Here is a 21,827-nt window from a genome sequence, read left to right on the forward strand (position 1 = left end):
CGTCAAACACACGACAAGCCACAAGCACACGTCAAACACATGACAAGCCACAAGCACACGTCAAACACACGACAAGCCACAAGCACACGTCAAACACACGACAAGCCACAAACACACGTCAAACACACGACAAGCCACAAGCACACGTCAAACACACAACAAGCCACAAGCACACGTCAAACACACGACAAGCCACAAGCACACGTCAAACACACGACAAGCCACAGGCACACGTCAAACACACATCAAGCACAAACGCGTCAAACACACGACAAGCCACAAGCACACGCCAAACACATGACAAGCCACAAGCACACGTCAAACACACATCAAGCACAAACACACATCAAACACACGACAAGCACAAATACACATCAAACACACATCAAGCACAAACACACGACAAGCACAAACACACGTCAAACACACATCAAGCACAAACACACGTCAAACACACATCAAGCACAAACACACGTCAAACACACGACAAGCACAAACACGGGTCAAACACACGACAAGCACAAACACGGGTCAAACACACGACAAGCACAAACACGCGTCAAACACACGACAAGCCACAAACACGTCAAACACACTACAAGCCACAAGCACACGTCAAACACACGACAAGCACAAACACGGGTCAAACACACGACAAGCCACAAGCACACGTCAAACACGACAAGCCACAAGCACACGCCAAACACATGACAAGCCACAAGCACACGTCAAACACACGACAAGCACAAACACGGGTCAAACACACGACAAGCACAAACACACGTCAAACACACGACAAGCACAAACACACGTCAAACACACGACAAGCACAAACACACGTCAAACACACATCAAGCACAAACACACGTCAAACACACGACAAGCACAAACACACGTCAAACACACGACAAGCACAAACACACGTCAAACACACATCAAGCACAAACACACGTCAAACACACGACAAGCACAAACACACGTCAAACACACGACAAGCCACAAGCACACGTCAAACACACATCAAGCACAAACACACGTCAAACACACGACAAGCACAAACACACGTCAAACACACATCAAGCACAAACACCGGTCAAACACACGACAAGCCACAAGCATACGTCAAACACACGACAAGCCACAAGCACACGCCAAACACATGACAAGCCACAAGCACACGTCAAACACACGACAAGCCACAAGCACACGCCAAACACATGACAAGCCACAAGCACACGCCAAACACATGACAAGCCACAAGCACACATCAAACACACATCAAGCACAAACACGCGTCAAACACATGATGCTCTTCCTCAGGATTTCTGTCGTGGTTTTCCAGCACACATATCTAACCATTCTTAAATCAATACACGTTGACTGGAGAAGAACATGAGAAGCAAGCAAAATGCAAAAACAAATGTTTTGTTTATCATATTGAGCTGATTGAGCGGTAAAGGCGTGTTGCTACGGCGACCCTGATCTGAACGAGCGGTAACAGCGAGTGTTGCCACGGCGACCCCGCTCTCCACACACCTGCACGTAGAGGTAGTCGAAGGCCATGGCGTCTCTCCTGAGGAGGTCCACCGGGTCTTTGGGGAGGAAACTGATGCGGAAAAAACACTTCATCTTATGAGAGCCCGGCCTCTGGGTCACCTGCAGAACAACACAGCATATACTGCTCATCAACACCTGCTCCTCTTCTATCAGTCTATCCATCCCTCCATACATCAGTCTATCCCTCCATCCATCAGTCTATCCCTCCACACATCAGTCTATCCCTCCACACATCAGTCTATCCCTCCACACATCAGTCTATCCCTCCATACATCAGTCTATCCCTCCACACATCAGTCTATCCCTCCACACATCAGTCTATCCCTCCACACATCAGTCTATCCCTCCACACATCAGTCTATCCCTCCACACATCAGTCTATCCCTCCACACATCAGTCTATCCCTCCACACATCAGTCTATCCCTCCACCCATCAGTCTATCCATCCATCAGTTCATCCCTCCACACATCAGTCTATCCCTCCATACATCAGTCTATCCCTCCACACATCAGTCTATCCCTCCACACATCAGTCTATCCCTCCACACATCAGTCTATCCCTCCATACATCAGTCTATCCCTCCACACATCAGTCTATCCCTCCACACATCAGTCTATCCCTCCATACATCAGTCTATCCCTCCACACATCAGTCTATCCCTCCACACATCAGTCTATCCCTCCACACATCAGTCTATCCCTCCATACATCAGTCTATCCCTCCACACATCAGTCTATCCCTCCATACATCAGTCTATCCCTCCACCCATCAGTCTATCCCTCCACACATCAGTCTATCCCGCCATCCATCAGTACATCCCTCCACACATCAGTCTATCCCTCCACACAACAGTCTATCCATCCCTCCATACATCAGTCTATCCCTCCATACATCAGTCTATCCCTCCACACATCAGTCTATCCCTCCATACATCAGTCTATCCCTCCATACATCAGTCTATCCATCCCTCCACACATCAGTCTATCCATCCATCAGTTCATCCCTCCATACATCAGTCTATCCATCCCTCCACACATCAGTCTATCCATCCATCAGTTCATCCCTCCATACATCAGTCTATCCCTCCATCCATCAGTCTATCCCTCCATACATCAGTCTATCCATCCCTCCACACATCAGTCTATCCCTCCATACATCAGTCTATCCATCCCTCCACACATCAGTCTATCCATCCATCAGTCTATCCCTCCATACATCAGTCTATCCATCCATCCATCAGTCTATCCCTCCACACATCAGTCTATCCCTCCACACATCAGTCTATCCCTCCACACATCAGTCTATCCCTCCACACATCAGTCTATCCCTCCACCCATCAGTCTATCCCTCCACACATCAGTCTATCCCGCCATCCATCAGTTCATCCCTCCACACATCAGTCTATCCCTCCACACAACAGTCTATCCATCCCTCCATACATCAGTCTATCCCTCCATACATCAGTCTATCCCTCCACACATCAGTCTATCCCTCCATACATCAGTCTATCCCTCCATACATCAGTCTATCCATCCCTCCACACATCAGTCTATCCATCCATCAGTTCATCCCTCCATACATCAGTCTATCCATCCCTCCACACATCAGTCTATCCATCCATCAGTTCATCCCTCTATACATCAGTCTATCCCTCCATCCATCAGTCTATCCCTCCATACATCAGTCTATCCATCCCTCCACACATCAGTCTATCCCTCCATACATCAGTCTATCCATCCCTCCACACATCAGTCTATCCATCCATCAGTCTATCCCTCCATACATCAGTCTATCCATCCCTCCACACATCAGTCTATCCATCCATCAGTTCATCCCTCCATACATCAGTCTATCCCTCCATCCATCAGTCTATCCCTTCACACATCAGTCTATCCCTCCATCCATCAGTCTATCCCTCCATCCATCAGTCTATCCCTCCACACATCAATCTATCCCTCCATACATCAGTCTATCCATCCCTCCACACATCAGTCTATCCATCCATCAGTCTATCCCTCCATACATCAGTCTATCCATCCATCAGTTCATCCCTCCATACATCAGTCTATCCCTCCATCCATCAGTCTATCCCTCCATCCATCAGTCTATCCCTCCATCCATCAGTCTATCCCTCCACACATCAGTTCATCCCTCCACACATCAGTCTATCCCTCCATCCATCAGTCTATCCCTCCACACATCAGTCTATCCCTCCACACATCAGTCTATCCCTCCACCCATCAGTCTATCCATCCATCAGTTCATCCCTCTATACATCAGTCTATCCCTCCATCCATCAGTCTATCCCTCCACACATCAGTCTATCCCTCCATCCATCAGTCTATCCCTCCACACATCAGTCTATCCCTCCATCCATCAGTCTATCCCTCCACACATCAGTCTATCCATCCCTCCATCAGTCTATCCTTCCATACATCAGTCTATCCCTCCACACATCAGTCTATCCATCCCTCCACACATCAGTCTATCCCTCCATACATCAGTCTATCCCTCCACACATCAGTCTATCCCTCCATCCACACATCAGTCTATCCCTCCACACATCAGTCTATCCCTCCATCCATCAGTCTATCCCTCCACACATCAGTCTATCCCTCCACACATCAGTCTATCCCTCCATACATCAGTCTATCTCTCCATCCATCAGTCTATCCCTCCACACATCAGTCTATCCCTTCATCCATCAGTCTATCCCTCCATACATCAGTCTATCCCTCCACACATCAGTCTATCCCTCCACACATCAGTCTATCCATCCCTCCACACATCAGTCTATCCCTCCACACATCAGTCTATCCCTCCACACATCAGTCTATCCCTCCATACATCAGTCTATCCCTCCATACATCAGTCTATCCATCCCTCCACACATCAGTCTATTCATCCCTCCACACATCAGTCTATCCATCCCTCCACACATCAGTCTATTCATCCCTCCACACATCAGTCTATCCCTCCATACATCAGTCTATCCATCCCTCCACACATCAGTCTATCCCTCCATCCATCAGTCTATCCCTTCACACATCAGTCTATCCCTCCATACATCAGTCTATCCCTCCATACATCAGTCTATCCCTCCATACATCAGTCTATCCCTCCACACATCAGTCTATCCCTCCATCCATCAGTCTATCCATCCCTCCACACATCAGTCTATCCCTCCATCCATCAGTCTATCCATCCCTCCACACATCAGTCTATCCCTCCATCCATCAGTCTATCCCTCCACACATCAGTCTATCCCTCCATACATCAGTCTATCCATCCCTCCACACATCAGTCTATCCCTCCATACATCAGTCTATCCATCCCTCCACACATCAGTCTATCCCTCCATCCATCAGTCTATCCCTCCAGACATCAGTCTATCCCTCCATCCATCAGTCTATCCCTCCACACATCAGTCTATCCCTCCATACTTCAGTCTATCCCTCCACACATCAGTCTATCCCTCCATACATCAGTCTATCCCTCCACACATCAGTCTATCCCTCCACACATCAGTCTATCCCTCCATACATCAGTCTATCCATCCCTCCACACATCAGTCTATCCATCCCTCCATCCATCAGTCTATCCCTTCACACATCAGTCTATCCCTCCATACATCAGTCTATCCCTCCATACATCAGTCTATCCCTCCACACATCAGTCTATCCCTCCATACATCAGTCTATCCCTCCACACATCAGTCTCTCCCTCCATACATCAGTCTATCCATCCCTCCACACATCAGTCTATCCCTCCATCCATCAGTCTATCCCTCCACACATCAGTCTATCCCTCCACACATCAGTCTATCCCTCCACACATCAGTCTATCCCTCCATACATCAGTCTATCCATCCCTCCACACATCAGTCTATCCCTCCATCCATCAGTCTATCCCTCCACACATCAGTCTATCCCTCCATACATCAGTCTATCACTCCACACATCAGTCTATCCCTCCACACATCAGTCTATCCCTCCACACATCAGTCTATCCCTCCACACATCAGTCTATCTCTCCATCCATCAGTCTATCCCTCCACACATCAGTCTATCCCTTCATCCATCAGTCTATCCATCCATACATCAGTCGATCCCTCCACACATCAGTCTATCCATCCCTCCACACATCAGTCTATCCCTCCATACATCAGTCTATCCATCCCTCCACACATCAGTCTATCCCTCCATCCATCAGTCTATCCCTCCACACATCAGTCTATCCCTCCACACATCAGTCTATCCCTCCATACATCAGTCTATCCCTCCACACATCAGTCTATCCCTCCATCCATCAGTCTATCCCTCCACACATCAGTCTATCCCTCCATCCATCAGTCTATCCCTCCATCCATCAGTCTATCCATCCATCCATCAATCTATCCCTCCACACATCAGTCTATCCCTCCATACATCAGTCTATCCATCCATCCATCAGTCTATCCATCCATACATCAGTCTATCCCTCCATCCATCAGTCTACCCCTCCATCCATCAGTCTATCCATCCATCCATCAGTCTATCCATCCATACATCAGTCTATCCCTCCATCCATCAGTCTACCCCTCCATCCATCAGTCTATCCATCCATACATCAGTCTATCCATCCCTCCATCAGTCTATCCCTCCATACATCAGTCTATCCATCCCTCCACACATCAGTCTATCCCTCCACACATCAGTCTATCCCTCCACACATCAGTCTATCCCTCCACACATCAGTCTATCCCTCCATACATCAGTCTATCCATCCCTCCTCACATCAGTCTATCCCTCCACACATCAGTCTATCCATCCACACATCAGTCTATCCCTCCATACATCAGTCTATCCATCCCTCCACACATCAGTCTATCCCTCCATACATCAGTCTATCCCTCCACACATCAGTCTATCCCTCCATCCATCAGTCTATCCCTCCATCCATCAGTCTATCCCTCCATCCATCAGTCTATCCCTCCACACATCAGTCTATCCCTCCACACATCAGTCTATCCCTTCATCCATCAGTCTATCCATCCATCCATCAGTCTATCCCTCCATACATTAGTCTATCCCTCTACACATCAGTCTATCCCTCCACACATCAGTCTATCCCTCCATCCATCAGTCTATCCCTCCATCCATCAGTCTATCCATCCATCTATCAGTCTATCCCTCCATACATCAGTCTATTCCTCCACACATCAGTCTATCCCTCCATTCATCAGTCTATCCATCCACACATCAGTCTATCCAGCCATCCATCAGTCTATCCCTCCACACATCAGTCTATCCCTTCATCCATCAGTCTATCCATCCATACATCAGTCTATCCCTCCATACATCAGTCTATCCCTCCACACATCAGTCTAGCCCTCCATCCATCAGTCTATCCATCCATACATCAGTTTATCCCTCCATCCATCAGTCTATCCCTCCATCAGTCTATCCATCCATCAGTCTATCCATCCATACATCAGTCTATCCATCCATACATCAGTCTATCCCTCCATACATCAGTCCATCTCTCTCTCTCTCTCTCTCTCTCTCTCTCTCTCTCTCTCTCTCTCTCTCTCTCTCTCTCTCTCTCTCTCTCTCTCTCTCTCTCTGTGACCGTATACTCCAGGACTGACCTGTGTCAGCATCTCCTGCTCGTGTAGAAGCATCAGTTTGGTTGCAGATCCCTCCATCTTGTGCTCCAGCATCAGAGAGAAGTGCTCGATGCTCTTAATGGACAGCTTCTCTTGCAGGGTCAGGATAACATCCTTTCAGTCAGAAAAAGAACATGTCTGTCCTTCATCATCAGCGAAAACACGACGGCATTCACACACACACGACCGGTCAAACGCCTGGGGTCAGTGCGACTCAGAGAGAGTCTCTTCTGCTCATTAATCTGATCATAACTCCATAAAGCAGTGTAATATTCCTCCAGTGTAGATCATCTGTTCTCTATGTGAATATATAGTAAAGTGTGATTTATTCCTGTGATCATCATCATCATTACTCTTCAGAGTCTCATGATCCTTCACTAATCATTCTCAGATGAGGATCTGATGATCAACACAGTTATGATTATTATCAGCTCATATTTCTGAGGAAACTGATGCATTTTATTCCTCATGATTCTTTAATGAACAGAAAGATCAGCATTTATTAAGAATTACACTGCAAAAAATGCTCTTCTTACTCAGTATTTTTGTCTTGTTTTGAGTCCAAACATCTAAAAATTCTTAAAACAAGAAGTATTTACTAGACAAGCAAAAGTAATTGTCTTGTTTTGTGAAAAAATAACTCAAAATGAAGAGAGTTTTTGCTTAAAATAAGATAAATAATCTGCCAATGGGGTTATTAAGATTATTTTTCTCACCCCATTGGCAGATTATTTATCTTATTTTAAGCAAAAACTCTCTTCATTTTGAGTTATTTTTTCCCCAAAACAAGACAGTAATTTTTTACTTGTCTAGTAAATGTTTCCTAATGCAGGATTTTTTAAATATTTTGACTAGAAAGAAGACAAAAATACTAAGTAAGAAATGTATTTTTTGCAGTGTGGAATATTTTATCACACTTTAAATGTATTTACTGTCTCTTTTGATCAGTTTAATGCAGCACTGATAAATAAATATATTAATTTCTTAAAAAATAAAGATCTTACTGACCCCAAACATCTGAACAGCAGTGTATATACCAGCGATCAGCAAGTAAGTTTGGCATCTATATTGTCTGCTATATTTTCTTATTATTTATTACACGGCTCTGTGAAATACTTGATTCTGATTGGTCAATCGCACATTCCAGCGGTATGTTATTCCCAGATAACACACACCGCTCATCTGGGTACTGCGAGTTATCTCGACCGGTTCTACTTCTGTGCTTAACGCTGGCGCCATCTTGTGTCTTAAACAGCCGTGGGTTACAATGGAAGACTTCAAGGCGGGTTTCCTTTATAACGTTTTAAATATGGATATTTTTCTGACACAAACGCATCGATTGGAATCAGAAGGCTCTATTAACCCATCGGAGTCGTGTGGAGCACGTTATTTGACGGACAGCTGCATTTAATGGACTTCAGAAACAGCTCCAACTACTGCTGGGATTAACGTTAGCCTGGACTTTTTAAATATAACTCTGATTGTATTTGTCTGACAGAAGAATGTCATAAACACCTATAATGACCTGAGGGTGAGTAAATCATAGACTTGGTTTCATTTTTGGCTGAACTAACCCTTTCAGCATTCATTCTCAACATTTAGCAGCGATAGATAAAGGCTTAAAGCAGGTTGGAACTGTTTTTCTTCGCGGAAGCTTTGCGTAAGAGCTAATAAAATATTTAATCTCAAGATAATATTTTGTGTCTAATTTATTTGAGACTAGTAGGCGTGTAATAATCGGGATAATGCTTATTACGCCGCTTCACGTCGGGGTCCTGATCACTTTGTCGGGGTTTATTCTGCGATAACAACCTGCTGGGTGGACATTATCCCGCTTATTAAATCCAAGCATTAAACATCGATTCAAATTTAGATACAATTTATACAAAACTAAATTCACTTTAAAAGAAAGGCTTTCTACAAAACAAAACTTGGAATACCTTAATGGAAGTGTTACAGTCAAACTTGAAGGATTTGGTCTGGCCGTTTTCCAGATACACCTTCAATACGTTTGGCATGAAGAGCAGAGAATTATCCTTCACCGACTCCTGCAGATGGAAATACGTTTTTAATAAAGTGACGACATCAGTAGAAAAATGTGTCTGCATCACTTTAATAATGGACCTCTTGCTGTGCCACTAATTAAGATGCACTGTAATGTCCTGTTAATAACAAACACACTGATTTATGTAACGTGTGTGTGGTCGTAATCTTTAATCTTTCCCCAATCCTCTTACTGTAATCACCTGACTCACAATCCAATCAATCTCAGATGAATAAAATCATCGTTTTCTCTCACTGAATATCACAAATGTCACATCACCTGAGCCAAACGTGTCACTTTTCACTTACCGGGACTTGTCCATTAATAATCACCTCTTCAGCAAAGCGCACTTTGACCGGATTGGATTTCAGTTTGGCCTTTTTAGCCGCACTGATGAAGGCAGATTTGGGCGACTGGAAAAAAAACAGCAGAATTACTGAAATATCAAATATAATCAAGACATTATCGTTTGAGACAGAAGATCATAAGATCATAAAGAAATAAGCAAAAATTTATGGAATCTACGTAAGCCCTGAACGGATAATATTTTTTTCCTGTCTTGTTATGTCGTGATCACGAGTTCATATTTTCTTAGTTACACACCTTCGCCTACAGGTGGCAGTACAGAACCAACTAACTGATGGGGTGCGGTCTAGCCTCTCCACCTCACTGTGTTACTGGTCCAGATTGAACGTGTTGAAGACCTTTCGTGATCGTTATAATTTGTGCAGTACTGTGTGCATTAAGAAATTCATTTAACTAAATGGTCTAATGTGATTGGTTTGCTATAGCAATAGCGTTCGGTGTGATACTAAACTTACTGTTTAACTCATTTTGATGTCACTGTATTCTTTATTCTGATTTTAATCAGCAGCCTAAATAACTGTTAGTTTGCCACATTGTGTCACTCATTGTATGGCCTAAATGTGATGTATAGCCTATATAAAGATGTGTATAGCAGCCTAAATGAAATTAAAATGATTGTATTTTGTGGATTTCTTTGTAGCAAACCACACACATACACATAACTCTTCTCAAACAGCATCCCGAGATTGTATATTAACTGGATTAAACGTTTGGTTGTTTTTAGAAATATGGAGTAGGCTACTTGCACCTCTTTTTAACGGAATAAAGGCTAGAAGGAACATACAGGAGTCACAGCCTCTCCTACAGGATACTATAATAACACACAGATTATGTAATGTTATTTCAAACGAATGAGGAAAATAAAATGGGCTGAATCGAAACGAAACGATTTTTAGAATAGAACAGAATAATCTGCCATCCTTCTGAAGGCACTCCCCCTGCTCTTTTAAACATGTTAATTACACAAATAAAATGTTTATTAAGTTAAGCAAAGATTTTGCTGAGAGATCCAGCGCACGGTTAATTATCCGTTGATCAGATGCGTGTGAAAGTTGTGTTCGTTGCTACAGCAACAGTAGACTTCGGGTGCAGTATTTCAGAACGAAACTCGGGATCACGACATAACACAGAAAAAAATATATTACCCATGGCCGTTCAGGGCTTCCGTAGGAATCTGCAGGATTATTATTGTCAACTCAAAAATGAACCTAAACACTTTTTAAAAATCGTTTTTATTACTCGAAATAAAATAAACTGAAATAAATTATATAAAAAGAAACTTTTTTTTTACTTTTTGAAAGAAATAGGTTTAGCTGAAATGCAACATTTGATAGTTCCATCCCTCCCTCCATACATTCATCCATCCATCCATCCCTCCCTCCATACATTCATCCATCCATCCCTCCCTCCATACATTCATCCATCCCTCCCTCCATACACTCATCCATCCATCCATCCCTCCCTCCCTCCATCCATCCATATATCCATCAGTCTATCCATACATCCATCCTTCCTTCCCTCCCTCCCTCCATAAATAAATCCAGCCATCCATCCATTTGTCCATCCATCCATTTAAATGTGCTATAAAAACAAAATCCAATTCAAAATATGAAGAAAAACTAAAATCAATAACCAATTGATAAATAGTAAATCAATAACAGTGAGTGAGTGTGAGGAGTAAAGAGTGTGAATCTGTGAGTAATGAGTGTGAAGAGTGTGCGTGTGTGAAGTGTGAGTGTGTGAGGAGTGAGTGTGAAGAGTGTGAGTGTGAAGAGTGTGAGTGAAAAGAGTGTGAGTGTGTGAGGAGTGTGAGTGTGTGAAGAGTGTGAGTGTGAAGAGTGTGTGTGTGTGTGTGTGTGTGTGTGTGTGTGTGTGTGTGTGTGTGTGTGTGTGTGTGTGTGGAGTGTAAGTGTGAAGAGTGTGAGTGTGAAGAGTGTGTGTGTGTGTGGAGTGTAAGTGTGAAGAGTGTGAGTGTATGAGGAGTGTGAGTGTGAAGAGTGTATGTGTGTGAGGAGTGTGAGTGTGTGGAGTGTAAGTGTAAAGAGTGTGAAGAGTGTGTGATGAGTGAGTGTGAAGAGTGTGAGTGTGTGAAGAGTGTGAGTTTGTGGAGTGTAAGTGTGAATAGTGTGAGTGTGAAGAGTGTGAGTGTGTGAGGAGTGTGAGTGTGAAGAGTGTGTGAGGAGTGAGTGTGAAGATTGTGAGTGTGAAGAGTGTAAGTGTGTGGGGAGTGTGAGTGTGAAGAGTGTGAGTGTGAAGAGTGTGTGTGTGGAGTGTAAGTGTGAAGAGTGTGAGTGTGTGAGGAGTGTGAGTGTGAAGAGTGTATGTGTGTGAGGAGTGTGAGTGTGAAGAGTGTGAGTGTGTGGGGAGTGTGAGTGTGTGAGGAGTGTTAGTGTGTGGAGTGTAAGTGTGAAGAGTGTGAGTGTGTGAAGAGTGTGAGTGTGAAGAGTGTATAAGTGTGAGGAGTGTGAGTGTGTGGAGTGTAAGTGTGAAGAGTGTGAGTGTGTGAGGAGTGTGAGTGTGAAGAGTGTGAGTGTGTGGAGTGTAAGTGTGAATAGTGTGAGTGTGTGAAGAGTGTGAGTGTGAAGAGTGTATGTGTGTGAGGAGTGTGAGTGTGTGGAGTGTAAGTGTGAAGAGTGTGAGTGTGTGAGGAGTGTGAGTGTGAAGAGTGTGAGTGTGTGGAGTGTAAGTGTGAATAGTGTGAGTGTGTGAGGAGTGTGAGTGTGAAGGTTGTGAGTGTGTGAGGAGTGTGAGTGTGTGAGGAGTGTGAGTGTGAAGAGTGTGTGGGGAGTGTGAGTGTGAAGAGTGTGAGTGTGTGGGGAGTGTGAGTGTGAAGAGTGTGAGAGTGTGAAGAGTGTGAGTGTGGGGGGAGTGTGAGTGTGGGGGGAGTGTGAGTGTGAAGAGTGTGAGTGTGGGGGGAGTGTGAGTGTGAAGAGTGTGAGTGAAAAGAGTGTGAATGTGTGGGGAGTGTGAGTGTATGAAGAGTGTGAGTGTGTGAAGAGTGTGAGTGTGTGAGGAGTGTGAGTGTGAAGAGTGTGAGTGTGTGAAGAGTGTGTGAAGAGTGTGAGTGTGAGTGTGAGTGTGTGAGGAGTGTGAGGAGTGTGATTGTGTGAAGAGTGTGAGTGTGTGAGGAGTGTGAGTGTGTGAAGAGTGTGTGAAGAGTGTGTGAAGAGTGTGAGTGTGTGAGGAGTGTGAGTGTGTGAGGAGTGTGAGTGTTGTGAGTGTGTGAGTGTGTGAGGAGTGTGAGTATGTGAGGAGTGTGAGTGTGAGTGTGTGGGGAGTGTGAGTGTGTGGGGAGTGTGAGTGTGAGGAGTGTGAGTGTGAGGAGTGTGAGTGTGAGGAGTGTGAGTGTGTGGGGAGTGTGAGTGTGTGAAGAGTGTGAGTGTGTGAAGAGTGTGAGTGTGTGGGGAGTGTGAGTGTGTGGGGAGTGTGAGTGTGAAGAGTGTGAGTGTGTGGGGAGTGTGAGTGTGAAGAGTGTGAGTGTGAGTGTGAGGAGTGTGAGTGTGTGGGGAGTGTGAGTGTGTGAAGAGTGTGAGTGTGTGGGGAGTGTGAGTGTGTGGGGAGTGTGAGTGTGAAGAGTGTGAGTGTGAGGGGAGTGTGAGTGTGTGGGGAGTGTGAGTGTGAAGAGTGTGAGTGTGAGGAGTGTGAGTGTGAGGAGTGTGAGTGTGAGGAGTGTGAGTGTGAGGAGTGTGAGTGTGTGGGGAGTGTGAGTGTGTGAAGAGTGTGAGTGTGTGAAGAGTGTGAGTGTGTGGGGAGTGTGAGTGTGTGGGGAGTGTGAGTGTGAAGAGTGTGAGTGTGTGGGGAGTGTGAGTGTGAAGAGTGTGAGTGTGTGGGGAGTGTGAGTGTGAAGAGTGTGAGTGTGTGGGGAGTGTGAGTGTGAAGAGTGTGAGTGTGTGGGGAGTGTGAGTGTGAAGAGTGTGAGTGTGAGGAGTGTGAGTGTGTGGGGAGTGTGAGTGTGTGAAGAGTGTGAGTGTGTGAAGAGTGTGAGTGTGTGGGGAGTGTGAGTGTGTGGGGAGTGTGATTGTGAAGAGTGTGAGTGTGTGGGGAGTGTGAGTGTGAAGAGTGTGAGTGAAAAGAGTGTGAGTGTGTGAGGAGTGTGAGGAGTGTGAGTGTGAAGAGTGTGAGTGTGTGAGGAGTGAGTATGAAGAGTGTGAGTGTGTGAAGAGTGTGAGTGTGTGAAGAGTGTGAGTGTGTGGGGAGTGTGAGTGTGTGAAGAGTGTGAGTGTGTGAGGAGTGTGAATGTGTGAGGAGTGTGAATGTGTGAGGTGTGAGTGTGAAGAGTGTGAGTGTGTGAGGAGTGTGAGTGTGTGAAGAGTGTGAGTGTGTGAGGAGTGTGAGGAGTGTGATTGTGTGAAGAGTGTGAGGAGTGTGAGTGTGTGAGTGTGTGAGGAGTGTGAGTGTGTGAGGAGTGTGAGTGTGTGAGAGTGTGAGAGTGTGAGGAGTGTGATTGTGTGAAGAGTGTGAGTGTGTGAGGAGTGTGAGTGTGTGAGAGTGTGAGAGTGTGAGGAGTGTGATTGTGTGAAGAGTGTGAGGAGTGTGATTGTGTGAAGAGTGTGAGGAGAAACAGTGTGTGTGTGTGTGTGTGTGTGTGTGTGTGTGTGTGTGTGTGTGTGTGTGTGTGTGTGTGTGTGTGTGTGTGTGTGTGTATCACACAGAGACAGACTTACAGGATACGGCTGCACCACTGTCAGGATGATCGACTCCTTACAACTCCTGCAAACACACATCATGAAAACACATGAGAAGGACGTGAGGATTCTCTAGATGAAACCAAATAGAGCTGATGCTGGAGATCACACACACACACACACACACACACACACACACACACACACATGCCTCACAATCACAGTCAGAACCGCCGTTTGGGAAACTCTTTCCACACTGTTACTGTAGATGGTGTGTGTGAAAATGTGATGACGGAAGTGGAGTCACACCGTTAGTGGATGAGTACACACACACACATCTGGAGTCACACCGTTAGTGGATGAGGAGACACACACACACACACACACACACACACACACAAACACACACACACACACACACACACACACACACACACACACACACACACCCCTGGAGTCACACTGTTAGTGGATGCACCAATAAATGAGAAGACACACACACACCAGGAATCACATCGTCAGCTGATGAGGAGACACACACTCTCCATCACTGGATAAGGAGACACACACACACACACACACACACACACACACACACACACACACACACACACACACCTGGAATCATACTGTCAGTGGATGAGGAGAGAAACACACACACACACACACACACACCTGACCAGGTCGATGACCCGTTCCCGCGGAGCTGAGCTGACGGCTTCATCATTTATCATCACAATCTCGTCTCCTGGGATCAGCTTCCCTTCTGAAGGACCGCCTGCACACACACACACACACACACACGTTTATGATTTTTAAACTGTACAAACAGTCTGTCCCGTAAACCTACAGATCACACAAAACTTTCTGCATTTTGGCCTCATAATGTAGAGTTTACCAGGACACACACACACACACACACACACACACACACACACACACACACACACACACACACACACAGTTTGTCTTTCCATTATGTAACTTTTTCAAACTAATAAGGAATTCTAACAAAACGTGATGAACAACGGCTCTTAGGAAAGGGAGAATCTTTGATTTATTATTACCTTTATTTAACCAGAAAAAAACTCATTGAGATTAAAAATCTCTTTTCCAAGAGCGTCCTGGCCAAGACGGGCAGCAGCACATTTAACAAGGTTACAGACATATAAAAACATATAACATCAACATATAACAATTGTACAAGTAATAAATAATTATAAAATCAGAAGAAATCAGAATTTCACATATTATCGCAAGCGATAAACAACAGCGACGATCGTCCGTCATTACGTCTACAGCCAGTTTGTGTGGCTTCATGTTGTTTAAAAGTAATTTAAAATCAACCAATCAAACTGCAGAGTGTGCAGTTATTATAGAAATATTGAATGTTTATGTGAAATATGTGCATAAATACAGTATATTCACAATGATTTTGCAGGTGCTTTCCTCTCTCATGACAGAGAATATAAACTACTGCTAAAAAGTTATGATCAACACATTTTCCTAATTTTTGGAAAGAAATTAATGCTTTTTAATATATTAATATATGCTTCTAGTGATCAAGGCTGTATTAAACTGATCAAATTTATTAATGAGTTATTTTCCCCCAAAACAAGACAATTACTTTTGCTTGTCTAGTAAATACTTCTTGTTTTAAGAATTTTTAGACGTTTGGACTAGAAACAAGACAAAAATACTGAGTAAGAAGAGCGTTTTTGCAGCGTGTGTGTGAGTGTGTGTGAGTGTTTGTGGGATACCTGGAGTAACGGAGCGCACCACCACAGGCTTCTCACTGCCGGCCACGAAGCCGAAACCGAGCACCGGATCGCGCCTCATTTCCACCTTTCTCGGAGCAGGAGGGACGAACTTCTCCACATCCACACGCACTTCCTCCAGAGAGCTGGACTGGGAGAGATGACTGGGAACCAGAGCACAGACATCAGAACATTAGCTACATGTCAACATGAAAAAAGGCACGCGTTGGCATTTCAATCATTTTCTGGCTCTACTAGAGCAGGTAATGTTGATTATTCCTCATATTCACTGCAAAAAATGCTCTTCTTACTTATTATTTTTGTCTTGTTTCTTACATTAAAGGGTTAGTTCATCCAGAAATTAAATGTCAGTCATTAACTCCTCTCCCTAATGTCGCTCCACACCCGTCAGACCTCCGCTCATCTTCACACACAGTTTAAGATATTTTATATTTAGTCCGAGAGCGTATGCAAGTGTATGCACACTATACTGTCCATGTCCAGAAAGGGAATAAAAACATCATCACAGTAGTCCATATGAGACATCAGTGGGTTAATTAGAGTCTCTTGAAGCATCCAAAATACATTTGGGTCCAAAAATAACAAAAACTACGACTTTATTCAGCATTGGCTTCTCTTCCGCGTTTGTGTTCAATCCTCAAGTAAAGATTTAGATTAGAATATTTCTATCTAATATGATTTATGACCTGCAAGGTTGCCAGAGTAATAATTATACACAGTGTTAATAGGCCAGAGGAGAACGGAGTCTGGTTTCTCTAAGGTTTATTTTTCTGCTTCATGCCCTGATGGAGTTTCGGTTCCTTTGGTCGCCTTTGGCTTGGCTTGCTCAGTTGGGGACACTAACATTATGATCAGAGTTATTCAACTAAATATACAAATTAAACTGATTAATTAGGTCTTATTTAATTCTATAAACTATCCAAATCAAATTTTGTTGAAATATTATCCTGTTTGACACTGTGAAGCTGCTTTGAAACAATCGTGATTGCAAAAGCGCGATATAAATAAAGCTGATTGATTGATTTGAACAGTTATGAATAAGCGTATTGATTCATGATTCGGATCGCCAATGTCACGTGATTTCAGCAGTTTGACACACGATAGTATGGCTTTCCTGTAGCTTAACCAGTAGAGCGTGGTGCTAGCAACGCCAAGGTCATGGGTTCGATTCCAAGGGAAAGCAAGAACTGACAATAATGTAAGATGTGTACCTTAAATGCAATGTAAGTCGCTTTGGATAAAAGCGTCTGCCAAATGCATAAATAATAGTATAGTGTGCATACACTTGCATACGCTCTCGGACTAAATATAAAATATCTTAAACTGTGTGTGAAGATGAACGGAGGTCTTACGGGTGTGGAGCGACATTAGGGAGAGGAGTTAATGACAGACATTTCATTTTTGGCTGAACTAACCCTCAAACTCAAAATGAAGAGAGTTTGTGCTTAAAATAAGATAAATAATCTGCCAATGGGGTGAGAAAAATAATCTTGTTTTCTGTTTGAGTTAAGATTATTTTTCTCACCCCATTGGCAGATTATTTATCTTATTTTAAGCAAAAACTCTCTTCATTTTGAGTTATTTTTCCCAAAACAAGACAATTACTTTTGCTTGTCTAGTAAATGTTTCTTAATGTAAGAATTTTTAGATGTTTGGACTAGAAACACGACAAAAATACTGAGTAAGAAGAGCATTTTTTGCGGTGCAATAAAGAATACAATACAATAGAAGAACACACACAGTAAAGACAAACGGGATGAATATAGGAAAGCTCTCAGGTGTCCCAGATTACACAGCTCTGATCGACCTCTTTATTAAAGCAACATCTGAGACGGCAGGTTTGACGGTCACAACATCATTAAAGTCTCGTGGAAATGAGCGGCTTCGAAATGAACATCAACGCCGCGGCTGTCACAGCTCTCAAGGAACCGTAATTTAAGGGGAGGTGAAAAATGACTCTGGAGTACAAAAGGTTCATGAGAGAAAGTGCTGCAAATGTTACACACTGTAATAGCAGTTATTACAGTAGTAGAGAATAACTGGATGATATTTAAAGACGCTGTTAAAACCGCTCCGAACATTCATGCTGCAGGATATATCAAAATACAATGTATTTTACAAGATGGCTTAATGTAACAGTCATATCACTGCGATTTCATTAAATATATACACTATACAACATGTCCTCCAACCAATACGCCTATACAGGTCGTTTGTCACTTCCTTGAATTATGACCCATAGGAGCGTTTGCTAAAGTTGTGCTCCTACTGACAGCAGCACACTTTCATTTTAAAGTATTTTTCCCTGTTATCTGCTTAAAGCTCCACTGTGTGATATTCCCCAATCTAGCGGTGTAAAGGTTTATGACCATCCAGTGAATATTAGCTTCTGTTCCTCTCAATTCCGATTTCGTTTTAACTCCTACCGTGGCCGATTTAGTCCAAGATTAACACGGCTTCCAGTTCGACCTCGTCCATGAGTGCCATCGAGTGTTAAAACACGAATTTACGGGTATGTCCCTCTGTGGCTACTGTACTTTCAAGATGGAGGAGCAACATGGCGGCCGGCAGTCGAACCCCTCACCCGTATGGGTTTCCAACGGCATATTATAAACTTACGAGAATACTTTATTACTTGAAAGAAGTAAATATACATTAATGAGCACATATATTTATGAAAGAACTAAGTGATTTTAGCGAAGAATAAACAAAAAAAGTTACACAGTGTAGCTTTAATATGTCAGGTTTTGCATAGCTCAGTTGGTAAAGCATTGCGCTATACAGCGTGTGATCATGCGATCGTGAGTTCGATCCCAGGGAACACGTGCTCATAAAGTGTGTGTGACTATAACTCACTGTAGGTTTAGGGATGGGGTGGGTGTAGTTGTAAATAAAAAAATATTTTTGCTAAATGGAAATATGACAAATGGTGGTAAAAAGTCCACACATTAGCATTTTGGTTGGTAATGACAGTCATATGTCATTTCATGGGGTCAGATGTAACCCGACACTGTCATTATTATTACGCCAGCTAGAGGGCGCATGACTGAAAATGTAAATAAAGGTCGTAATAAGGTGCTTGAAAAAAGACTTACAGTATAGAGGAGGACAGTTTGACACTATATTGCCAGAAGTATTGGGCCGCTCCTACAGATCCCTGAGTTCAGGTGTTCAGTCTCTTCATGGCCACAGGTGTATAACTCCAGCTCTCGGCCTGCAGACGCTTCTACACACATTAGTGAAAGAATGGGTCGCTCTCAGGAGCTCAGTGAACTCAAGCGTGGGGCCGTGATAGGCTGACACCTGTGCAATAAGTCCATTCCTGACATTTCCTCACTACTAAATATTCCACGCTCAACTGTTAGTGGGATTAGAACAAAGTGGAAGCCATTGGGAACAACAGCAACTCAGCCACGAAGTGTTAAATCCCAGCGCGGGGTCAGCGCATGCTGAGGGTCACGGTGCGCAGAGGTCACCAACTTTCTGCAGAGTCAACAGCTCCAGACCTCCAGACTCCTGTGGCCTTCAGATGAGCTCAAGAACAGCGGAGAGAGCTTCATGGAATGGGTTTCCATGGCCGAGCAGCTCATCCAAGCCTTACATCACCAAGAGCAATGCAGAGCGTGGGATGCAGTGGAGTAAAGCAGCCGCCACTGGACTCTAGAGCAGTGAGACGTGTTCTCTGAGCGACCAATCACACTTCAGTCGGACAATCCCATTGACGAGTCTGGGTTTGGCGCTCGCCAGGAGAACGGGACTTTGCAAGTGTAATGTTTGGTGGAGGGGGGATTATGGCATGGGGTTGTTTTTCAGGGGTTGGCCCCTTAGTTCCAGTGAAAGGAAGTCTTAATGCTTCAGCAAGACATTTTGGACAATTTTATGCTCCTGACTTTGTGGGATCAGTTTGAGGACGGCCCCTTCCTGTCCCAGCATAACTGCGCTCCAGTGCACAAAGTCATCCTGAGTGAGTGTGAAGAATTACAGCAGAAACAATCATAGATAATTCATCACTTATAAAGAATAGCAGTAAAAGCTCTCCTGCAGGTGCAAGTGAAACACAAGCATCGTTTACACATCTAATGCGCATCTCATTTTCTTGAATTAGTGGTAAAAAGCTTCCCGTTACGTCTGCCTCTGAATAAAACACAGCCTTTGGTCTCGATGTGCAGCCATTATCTGTGTTTTATCACTCAACGTAAGATTTTATAGTGAATTTAATAGCATTATGTTTCTGCTTCACGCTCAGGTAACCAGCAAATGGCCGTTACATCACATCATCTCGCGTTTCGCTAATGTAATCTGCAGCAGTTGCTCACTCTTTATATCATCTTTGCTGGTCTCTGAAGCGTCGGCTAATTAAAGCCGTGGGCTGAAGGAGGCGGCATCATTCCCGACACATGTTCCAGAGCGCCACGAAGGGCTACAATTAATGTTTCAAGCCACGGCGAGAGGTCGTGTGAGAGACGCTGCGAACACACACACACACACATACACACACACAGGTTTAGAGACAGATCTGTAAAGCGCTAGTTCACTAACAGGTCTCTGTTTAAAACATTTTGGATGCAAGTGGTTTCTCATGACTTCACTCACTGTATAATAGTCAACACACACACACACACACACACACACACACACACACACACACACACACACACACACACACACACACACACACACACACACACACACACACACACACACACACACACACACACACACAAACACACACACACACTCCCCCTAAACCTACCCATCACAGGAAACATTCTGCATTTTTACTTTCTCAAAAAAACTCCTTCTGTGTGATTTATAAGATGTTTTCCTCATGGGGACCTAAAAATGTCCCCACAAGGACAAGGATTTCGGATATTGCCATCTTTGTGTGGACATTTTGTCCCCATAACGTAAGGATTACATGCCCACACACACACACACAAACACACACACACACCTATGATGCTCATCCATTGCAACGCTGCATCAAAGCAAGACAATAACTAATAGATATCGCAATCCTAATCAAATGCACTGCGGACAAGTGCATGAATATTAAATGCATTCATGCAGTGACGACCAAATGATCCAGGTTAAAGCTGGATGATCGCAGAGAGCTCGAGATAAAAATATGAATGGGATTTGTGCCATCACCCAAGCCCTGGGAAAAACATATGGGATACAGGAAATGCACACACACACACACACACACACACCGAATGTGCCTTGACTTCAGCCATGACCAGCTGCTATAGATGGCCGGAGTCCCAAAATTTGAACCTAAACTATGGTGGAAAATATTGACATAAAACTGTGAAAATGAAAGCACGGTTGATGAAACACTAGGAGCGATTGACATCTCACAAAGCTAACGCTAAAGCAACGTTAAATCAATGCATTCTGTGGAATTACTTATCTTTGTATCATCTCAAACATCCTGTAACAATATCACACATATTATGCATGTTAATAATATCATTTATAATATCACACAATCACCAATAAACATCACACATGCAGAATGGCTGTTGATAATATCATTTATAATAATTGCCACTATAATTAGTTTGTTTTCTATTTGTCAGGATTTGTTGTGGAGTGAGGGGAACTAAAACACGTTTATAATGTTTTCTCTCATGCATTTTACATTATCCCTGAATGTAATAATCACATACATTTTCTCTCAAAAAGGCCATTTTGACCGCGCTCGGTTTATAACCAGGTGCCACTTATTTTCCAGAAAATATGAAATATGCAAAAAGCGCAGAATATCTGGATGTCTGCACTGAAAATGTAAATAGTGTCATGCACA

At 43.8% G+C, this 21,827-nt stretch overlaps 2 protein-coding genes across 4 annotated transcripts in view; both read right to left on the bottom strand.

The window, feature by feature from the left end:
• The window catches only part of frmpd4 (FERM and PDZ domain containing 4), a 92,677-nt gene that overhangs the window by 14,636 nt on the left and 56,214 nt on the right, over positions 1–21,827 (bottom strand). For 2 of the 3 annotated variants that reach the window (XM_067444714.1, XM_067444715.1), the window contains exons 3-9: positions 16,001–16,161; positions 14,916–15,018; positions 14,280–14,325; positions 9,558–9,662; positions 9,146–9,253; positions 7,188–7,319; positions 1,537–1,656 (exon numbers count right to left, since the gene is read on the bottom strand). In XM_067444714.1, the coding sequence (XP_067300815.1) occupies positions 1,537–1,656; positions 7,188–7,319; positions 9,146–9,253; positions 9,558–9,662; positions 14,280–14,325; positions 14,916–15,018; positions 16,001–16,161 (775 nt within the window). Of the gene's footprint in view, positions 1–1,536; positions 1,657–7,187; positions 7,320–9,145; positions 9,254–9,557; positions 9,663–14,279; positions 14,326–14,915; positions 15,019–16,000; positions 16,162–20,334; positions 20,481–21,827 lie in introns of those variants that run through there. The other variant, XM_067444716.1, reaches the window with a different exon arrangement.
• Positions 10,385–13,355, bottom strand: LOC137075788 (LIM domain-containing protein A-like; the record flags this gene model as incomplete). Its single annotated transcript, XM_067444742.1, has 4 exons — positions 10,385–10,426; positions 11,275–11,675; positions 12,534–12,697; positions 12,979–13,355. Coding segments are annotated over 4 exons (984 nt in total), but the record flags the coding sequence as incomplete, so codon positions are not given.

Source organism: Pseudorasbora parva, chromosome 5 (assembly GCF_024679245.1).
Source record: "Pseudorasbora parva isolate DD20220531a chromosome 5, ASM2467924v1, whole genome shotgun sequence".
NCBI classification, from domain to species: Eukaryota; Metazoa; Chordata; class Actinopteri; order Cypriniformes; family Gobionidae; genus Pseudorasbora; species Pseudorasbora parva.